General features: G+C 49.2%; 1 protein-coding gene across 3 annotated transcripts in view; it reads right to left on the bottom strand.

Moving 5' to 3' along the window:
• SMOC1 (SPARC related modular calcium binding 1) overlaps window positions 1-8,040 on the bottom strand; it is a 159,363-nt gene extending 151,323 nt beyond the window's left edge. For all 3 annotated transcript variants that reach the window (XM_066342015.1, XM_066342014.1, XM_066342013.1), the window contains exon 1: window positions 7,685-8,040. In XM_066342015.1, coding sequence (XP_066198112.1) covers window positions 7,685-7,783 — 99 coding nt within the window. In that variant the 5' untranslated portion in view covers window positions 7,784-8,040. The remainder of the gene's footprint in view (window positions 1-7,684) is intronic.
• Window positions 8,041-8,583: the final 543 nt, after the last annotated feature.

Consider the following 8,583-nt stretch of genomic DNA (forward strand, 5'->3'; position numbering starts at 1 on the left):
GGAATGCAGGCAGTTCTGGAAACCGGAAACAGCAGGAAAATGGATTCTCTCCTGGAGCTTCCAAAACTCAGCTCTGCTGACTGGTTAACCCGTTGAGAGTTGTTCATTGAAAACTGTCCTTTAATGTGTGTTGTTGAAGCCGCTATGGTTGTGGTATTTGTTAGAACAGAAATAAGAACAGGAAACTAAGACATCTCATTTTGTTCTTCCCACCACTCTGGAACGCAGATGCTGTGACCTCCATTGGACAAATTAGGGAACCAAGAACCCAAAAGGCTACTAGCCCCGACTCACAGTGGCAAAGCCAGACTCACCTTGGGTCTGTGTACCTCCAAAGCCTGGGCTGAGGCTGCCCCACTACCCTGCTTCCTCTGGTCAGCTAGATTACAGGGCAGATGGGGACACACATCGCTCTAGGAGTAAGCGAAGCACAGGCGGATGGATGAACTCTGCCTGCAGTAAGGCTGGGAGGGCTGTGTGGAGCCTTTCCAAAGAGGGGCAGAATTTTGACAGAGATGAAGAGAGAAGAGAGGTCAGGAAATGCAACATGGTTCACTGCAGCCAAGCTCCGGGCACCTGGGGATATCCAGTGGGAAGTAAGCCTGGGCATGCAGCTCAGGGACCAGCTCTGTCCAGTGACACAGGCATGAGCCACCTGGGGCTATTAACATTTCAATTTAAATTTATTAAGAGCAAGTTAAATTAAAACATTAGTTCCTCAGCTGTACTAACCACACTTAAAACTTCAATAGCCACACGTATCTAACATTGGCATTGCAGACATGGAACATTTCCAACCTGGAAAAAAGGTCTATTGCCAGTCGTTTTTGAGCAGGTCAGTGGTATTGTATACCCGAGGAGTGAGTTCTGTCCTTTCATAACATGCTCTTGCCTCAGCCTCGTCCTTACTATCTTCTGTAGTGTCCTCTCACCGGGGCCTTTGCAGAATTTTTCAAGAATAGATGCACAATAAACATACACACACACCTATTAAACTCCCAGCCAGGAGTGTCCTAGAGATGCTTACTACTATTCCTAAAAAGAAAACATTCTAGGAAGTAGGTCTAGCTTTTCTCCTCTGTCAACACTCTAAAAAGCAAAACAAAACAGCCCTTACAGATAAGTAGTTACAGTTATTAGCTTGACACTAGACCGTAAAATGGTTTTTAAGGGGGGAGGGCATGTTACTCTCATTTGTAGAGTATTTGTCAGGTTTCAAAGGCCCTGACACATTATCTCATGAAGCTCCTTCATTCTTGGTCCTCCCTGGTGGCGGGAGGAGCTGAGTCTCCATTCTCACTAGTGGCCTTTTCTTCTTTGTAGAGGCTGCCCCACGCTGGCTCCAATAAAAGGAGTCTGAAATCCACCCAGGGGAACATCCGGCAAGTACACAGAGTGCCTCACCTATCGAGCTTAGCTGTCTGCCAAAGGTAAGATGAATGGTGATCTAGTCATTCAGTTGAGAATGATGTCAGTTGCAAAGGGAAATCTAATTAATTGCTATAATGACCAATGTTGCTTTGGGGTCTTCACCAGGCTGTTGTAAGTGTTCATGGAGATCCAATCCTCTTGCCCCCTGGGTAAGTCAGGATTCGTGCAGAGCACGTATGTACAATGCTAACCCTGTTTGGCAGGCTTCACAAGCAGGTCCGATCGATTTCTCATCCGCAACTCAACCCTTGTCCTCTCCCAAACAGCTCCGCAGTGACAAACGCTGACGGAGGGGGCCCTCCGCAAGGACATCCCCCGCCACCACCAGCAATGCCAGGAACTTGGCTGCCTGAACAATAGATCTCTATGTGGTCGGGAGAGAAAGGGTGCCCTGTACCTGCTAAGCAGGGCCATGCCCCCTCCCCCAGCCTCTGCAAAGGGGGGTGAGGAGGAGGCCGGAATGAAGACAGGCATCAAACCAGAAATACGCTTCCCCCACCCCCACTGGCAAATAAGGCTTCTGACCCAGGCCTCAGCTAGTGAACTTTTCTGCTCTGCAGGGCTGGGTGCTCAGATGTCCAGGGCTGATTCCCCTGAGCAAGGGAGAGGGAAGAGTGCCCACTGCCAGCTCAGCTTTACATGAGCCCTTTGGCCAGCTGGTGTAGATACCTGTGCCAGGGCCTGGGCCTGCTCTGGGTCTAACTGGCCAAGAATTGAAACAAAGCCAATAATCACTCCCCAAGGTGGTATTTTAGGTAGGGCCACGTGCACATCTGGAAAGGGGGTGGAGGGAGCAGGAGGCAGGAAAGGAGTCCCTACTAAGGAAATTCTTGTTTCACATGAAGTGCAAAGAATTTAATTATAATTTTTGGTTCATAACTCATTCAACATTGGTACATGCAGGGTCCACTTTTGTTTTTTATTTAAATTTTTATTTAATTAGCTATTCAATCGTTACTAATGGACAAATACCTTCTAACTCATTCTCCCTTACAAAAACATGTGAAGTACTTACACTAACCAACTGCTCGTGCCCCCCAATCTATCCCCCTGCCTCACCCTAACTTCCCCTTGAATCTTGTGTCCATCATTACCTTGCTTTGCTTTTTATATAGTTGTGGGGGTTTTTTCTGACAGAGACAGAGAGAGAGTCAGAGAGAAGGACAGACAGACAGGAAGGGAGAAAGATGAGAAGCATCAATTCTTCACTGTGGCAACTTAGTTGTTTTTTTTGTTTGTTTGTTTGTTTTTTACAGAGACAGAGAGTCAGAGAGAGGGATAGACAGGGACAGACAGACAGGAACGGAGAGATGAGAAGCATCAATCATTAGTTTTTCGTTGTGACACCTTAGTTGTTCATTGATTGCTTTTTCATATGTGCCTTGACCGTGGGCCTTCAGCAGACTGAGTAACCCCTTGCTGGAGCCAGCGACCTTGGGTCCAAGCTGGTGAGCTTTTGCTCAAACCAGATGAGCTTGCGCTCAAGCTAGCGACCTCGGTGTCTCAAACCTGGGTCCTTCCTCATCCCAGTCCGACGCTCTATCCACTGCGCCACCGCCTGGTCAGGTGTAACTTAGTTGTTCATTGATTGCTTTCTCATATGTGCCTTGTCTGGGGGCTACAGTAGAGTGAGTGACCCCTTGCTCAAGCCAGCGACCATGGGGTCATGTCTATAATCCCACACTCAAGCCAGCGACCCCGCTCAAGCTGGTGAGCCTATGCTCAAGCCAGCGGCCTCAGGATTTCGAACCTGGGTCTTCTGCGCGTCCCAGTCCAACGCTCTATCCACTGTGCCACTGCCTGGTCAGGGTCATTTTATATAGTTTTATTGCAGCTATAAGTATTCCTACACATTATTTTCTTTAATTTTAGCTATGTATAAGTTTATAAAAGCTGCTGTGCTCCATCTTTTGGGGCATTTCTTTTACTTTCTATCATATTACCAAGATTCATCCATATTTTTGCATGTCACTGTCATTCATCTGTTTTGACTGAGTTTAATTCTCCACTTTATGAACACATCACAGTTTATTCATCTGTCCTCCAACTCATGGGTATTTGGACTCTCTCCAGGCTCGTAGTATTGTGAACATAGTTGTACGTGTCTCCTTCCGGACAGGAGTTTCTCTTGGGCATACATACCTAGGAGTGGACTCGCTGGGCCACGGAAATGTGCGTGTTCAATTTCCGGAGATAATGAGACAATATCAAAGTGTTTTTCCATTTGATTGCATTTCCTCGAGTTTCTAAGATGATTGTTTCCTCCTCCTGTCCTCCTCAATTTTGTTTCTTTAAATTTCTCATGTCAGCTCCATCAAAATGTTTAAACCAAGTTCTTGACCTAACACCTGAGTAGCATCTCAGATAAATCCTCCATGTGGAAAAGAAGGCTTCTTGTCTGGCACACAGATAATAAGAGGGACATCTGTGTAGACACAAGGACCTACCCTGTTCCAGCAAGAGACAGGCTAATCAAATAGAAGGAAACTGTCTAAAAGCTGCTTCACATTTGGCAAATGCAAGATAAATAAAAAAAGGTTTAGGGTGGAGCTAACACCTGTTTCCCATCCAAGTATACTTACTCTCCTCCCAAACCTCCCATAACCACCACACACAATTATTTTTAAACAAAGAACAAAAGCCTAAAAAATGAGAAATCACTTGTAAGTAACCAACTTTAGGTTCAAATGAGAACAAGGGGTCCAGCTTAGAAATCACTGTACGGCCCCATTCATTACAATAAATATTTACAGAATGCTCTGCAGTGTGACCAGTAAGATCTCCGTTCTGCCCTCAAGGGTTTTCAAGCTTGCTCTCTTAAGACAGGATCGTGCACAAAGTGCCGAAGTAGCCAGTTAGTGCTGAAAAGATGCAGATGCTGGCGGGTTTTCAAGATGTTCACTGTAGGATTAGCAAAAGTTAGAACACAAGTGCGCCAGATACAGAAGTTGTTAGGTGAGTGTGATCAGCTTTAACCAACAGGGAAGTTCCTAGAGAGTGAAGCCGGAGCTGGGTTTTGCGGGATAACCCAAGAGAGAAGACAAATAAAGACTGGACCTAAAACAATTAAAAAATCAAATGTCTTACTCGGACTTCTGGACCTTCCGTTTTCTCCTATTTCTTAAACTTTCTAAATCTATTTCCTGTCTCTAGTCCTGCTAAAACACCAACAAAATAGTACCCATGGATCACTGTAAAACATGCATGACTGGCATTTATTTGTTGGTTCCACACACACCTACCAAGTCAATCCCTTGTGCTGAGCTCTGGGGACACACCAACAGCCAAGGCGGGCACAGTACCTGTCCCTCCCAGCTCCAGCCTTCAAGGGCAGACAGAGGGTTAGACAAAGACAGGCTGTTGGGTTGGCCTGACCATCAGCCAGACTCCACCGGCCTGCGAGAGACACTTCCCCATCCCATCCTCCCCCTGAAACATTTTCAGTAAATTGTACAGGATTAAAGAAATGTCTGCCTCCTTGGTAATTAAAAGAATCCTGACCATGTCCCAGGTAGCCATGCTGCTCAGAGCTGAGAGACCAAAAACTCAGGTGCTTCCTACATAATAGCCTCCAATCTGATACTTGATCACGGCTGGCTTCCAGAGTCAAACAAATGTCAGGAATTTTATGAAGTCAGGAAGCAAATACGAGGGCAAGGATTGGGGTCTAAGCCTCGGGGGAGCTCAATTAGTGAGCCAGATAAACTTAAACCGAAAGGGCATGCTCTCGGTTTCCTAGAAAGCCAGCTGGAAAAGATGCCAATCCTTAAGCCTCTGTCACTCAAAAGATTAACAGAAGAGACCCAGGGGTGCCCAAGGGAATACTGCAACAAGCCAGATGTTTCTGCTCCTCCTATGATGCTGCCTCTCGCCATCAAAGCCACACTTCAGAGACCACCAAGAAGCCACATAAGAGAACTGTAGTCTTTTCAAATAGGTAGAAACTCAAAGATAGCATCGATTAACAATACAGACAGCCAAAAATATCATTAACACTTTCTTTTATTATTAACAGACTCGCCTACGCATGTGGGTTCAGTAGTTTCTCACTGAGCTGTATCTTTCCGTTAACAGCAATGGCATCCCTAGTTCAGCGAACACTCCCTGCAGCTGCTTGGTGGTGTGGCAGGCACACAACTTGTAAACCCATATAAACTGTGATTTGGCTCCCAGCGCTGCATATGCACCATGAGTGTTTCAAGCAAGCCATTTAGCCTCCTGGGTTTCACTTGCAAAATGTTCTCATAAGCACAAGCGATCCTAGCCCAACTGTTCATAAATGGTAGCCTTATTGTTGCCTATAAATACATTCAGGTAACCACATGCTCAAGATAGCAGCTTCCCCTGGGTACTTGCTAAATACACGTGTGTGTGTGTGTGTGTGTGTGTGTGTGTGTGTGTGTGTGTGTGAGAGAGAGAGAGAGAGAGAGAGAGAGCGTGTGTGCTCTGGGACACACACAAACCTATTTACAGTTCCTGTTTATGTTCTATCACTTCTATCAAATTAAAAACTAAAGAAGCTACAGGGAAACCTAACCAATGCTTCTCTTTTCCCCTGAAGCCCCGAGCTTTCCCCTAAAAGTTGCTTCCTCCAATTTCAGGAGTCAGGGAAGGAGAGCCATATGGCTTAAGACGCTAGACATGCCCAGCAGCAAATGAGCCCCCCACCATTTGTCTCTGGGCCTCTCATGTGGGCGGGCTTCCAGATTTCACGCGGGGTGCTCTGGTCTGCATCTCTGTCTTGACTGTTCCTAATTATTGGAGGGAACGCCATGGCTCTCCTGACCTCCGAGTTTAAGAGCTGTGAGTCCTAATATCAAACCAAGCAGCTTCATTTAAAAGGCATCCTCAACTGCATTCATAAAAGTCACTCCCAGAGCCCTTACTTGCCTCAGCTTTGGGAATGCCTGCTGTCGAGGATTTATGACACGCCCTGGATCTAATCTGCCGCACTTTAACTGCTGCTGTTGCACATCTGGTCATAAAAGCAAGGGCCGGCCCAACACGGGGACAAACACTTTTCTTTCCTAAGTGGCTGCAAATCTGATCTCACAGTGATAGCTGGGCTCGGATGTAATCAGCTAGCATCTGGGCAGTCGTTAAAGCTCGTCAAACTTTGCGAGGCTTTTGCTCTCCACACGACAGCTATAAAGACGATTCTCATATAGCAAGAGCTATGAATAAAGAACCTGCAATCTGAACAGGTGGTAATGAGGCTAGGCCCAAGGATATCCAAATCCAAAAGCACACGTTGATTAAGGAGCCAACCTCGTTTTTACAAAGATCCTAGCTATTTCATGGACTCCCATAATGCCCGTTGGGGCAAGCAGGTACCGTGAGAGGTGACTGCTCTGACCTAAGCTAACGCTCAGCCAGAGATGGTCTGCATATGCTTGACCAAATGAACAACGAGGGGGTTTAATAGTACATTTTTTAAGGCAGTGGGATTCTTCATTAGATCGATCTAGACCAGAAAGGAACACAATGCTGTCGGTTCCAGGCGAGTTTACAATACCCTGGACAGCCTGTCCTGTGCACAGAATTGGCACGTTTCGTATCGTTCAGAAACTCCAATCAGACCAAGGTTCAACAAGTAGTCCAAGACTCCAGCCTCAGCTTGGGGAGGAGACCCTCGCACCCTGCGCTGCTCCCTTCCACGGCCTCTCCGCAGCCCCCACCGCCAGCCTCCTCCAGGGCTGTGCCCAGCAGGGGGGAGCATTAAAATTATCTGCTGTGGGTTTTACGAGCAGCGATCGGCTTTTAAAACAACAACAACACAAGGTCCTTGTGTGGCTCTCGAGTAACCTAAAACTCCGGAGGCAGAGCTGCCCCCCGCCGCCTGCCAAGAACGCCAGCGCTCCGGGAGCGGGCGCAGCGTGCGACCGCAGGGCAGCCCCACTTGCGCGGAGAGCGAGCCTCCGGGACGCGGGAGGTACTTCTCAGGGTCTTGGTGCAAACTGCCCTGGGAGAGGAGGTTGGGAGAGAAAACCCACCGGTGACAGTTCGGGGGGTCGGGAGTTCGCAGAGTCGGTGCTGCAAGAAAGGACTGAGGGTGGGGGACAGACAATGGGCGAATTTTTTATTTCAGCAACTTCGCCAAGAAGCCCGCAGGAGACTGGGCAGTACGTTGGGGGTTGGGAGAACGAGGTCTGACACCTCCCTTCCTCTCCCCCTCTCCCCCCGCCCCCGAGAAGGAGGGCGAGCGACCTTCGTCTCCCTCCGCAGGTGGGCGCGCGGCTGGAAACGCACTTACCCGGGGACCCGTGGTGCGGTGGCCGCAAGCCGGGGACAGCTGCACCAACACGAGCAGCAAGTGGGGTGTGAGCAAGCGGGCGTAGCGCGCGGGCAGCATCGTGCCGGCGCGCTGCGGGCCGGGGTCGCGGGCTCCTCCGGGCGCACTGCCGCGCCTGCCTGCCTGGCTGCCTTCCTTCCCTCGGGGGCCCCGGCTGTGGCGGCGGGCGGCCTGCAGCGCGGGTGCAGCGCGGGCTGGCGGAGGCTGCGGGCAGAGCGCACGGTCATGAACCGAGAAGGAGGGAACTGGAGTGCGAGCGTGTGATCTGCGTGCGGCAGTCGCTCCGCTGAGCCGGGTCCCGGCGGCAGCAGGTTGGATGCCAGAGCTTGGGCCATGGGAATTCCCGTTATAAACCCCCGAGAGGGGCGGGGTTGAGCCGATCCTGATTGACGGGCCAAGAGGCCCGTAGAAGCCGCCCCTGTGGCAGGTGAAAGCCAATGGAAGAGAGGAAAGAGGGGCGGCTCGCGGTCAACCCCACAGGGGAGAAATACCCAGTTGCTCCGCCGCAGTGGGCTCCAGGAGAGATGGGAATCAAGAGGATCTTTCTCTCCACCCTTCCGTCCAAGGAAGCCTAAGAGACCTGTAGCAGCCTTAACCTATTAGAAAGCTTACCCGATTTATAACAGTGCTTTATGCTTATATAGGTTTCAGCATGGGTACTTGAGTTGTCATAACAGCCCAGTAAAATACGCAGGGAAAATACTACTAGTCCCATTTTTCCAATGAGGATACTGGGACGCACAGAGGCTGAGAAATCTGCTTACCCGCTGTCTCAACACTGAGAAGAACTGGGAAGTCACCGGATGACCCCTACCGGGCAGGCTGTTACACAGGCGTTGAGAGTGGGGAGTGGGCACATT

Source organism: Saccopteryx leptura, chromosome 6, assembly GCF_036850995.1.
Source record: "Saccopteryx leptura isolate mSacLep1 chromosome 6, mSacLep1_pri_phased_curated, whole genome shotgun sequence".
In the NCBI taxonomy this organism is placed as follows: domain Eukaryota; kingdom Metazoa; phylum Chordata; class Mammalia; order Chiroptera; family Emballonuridae; genus Saccopteryx; species Saccopteryx leptura.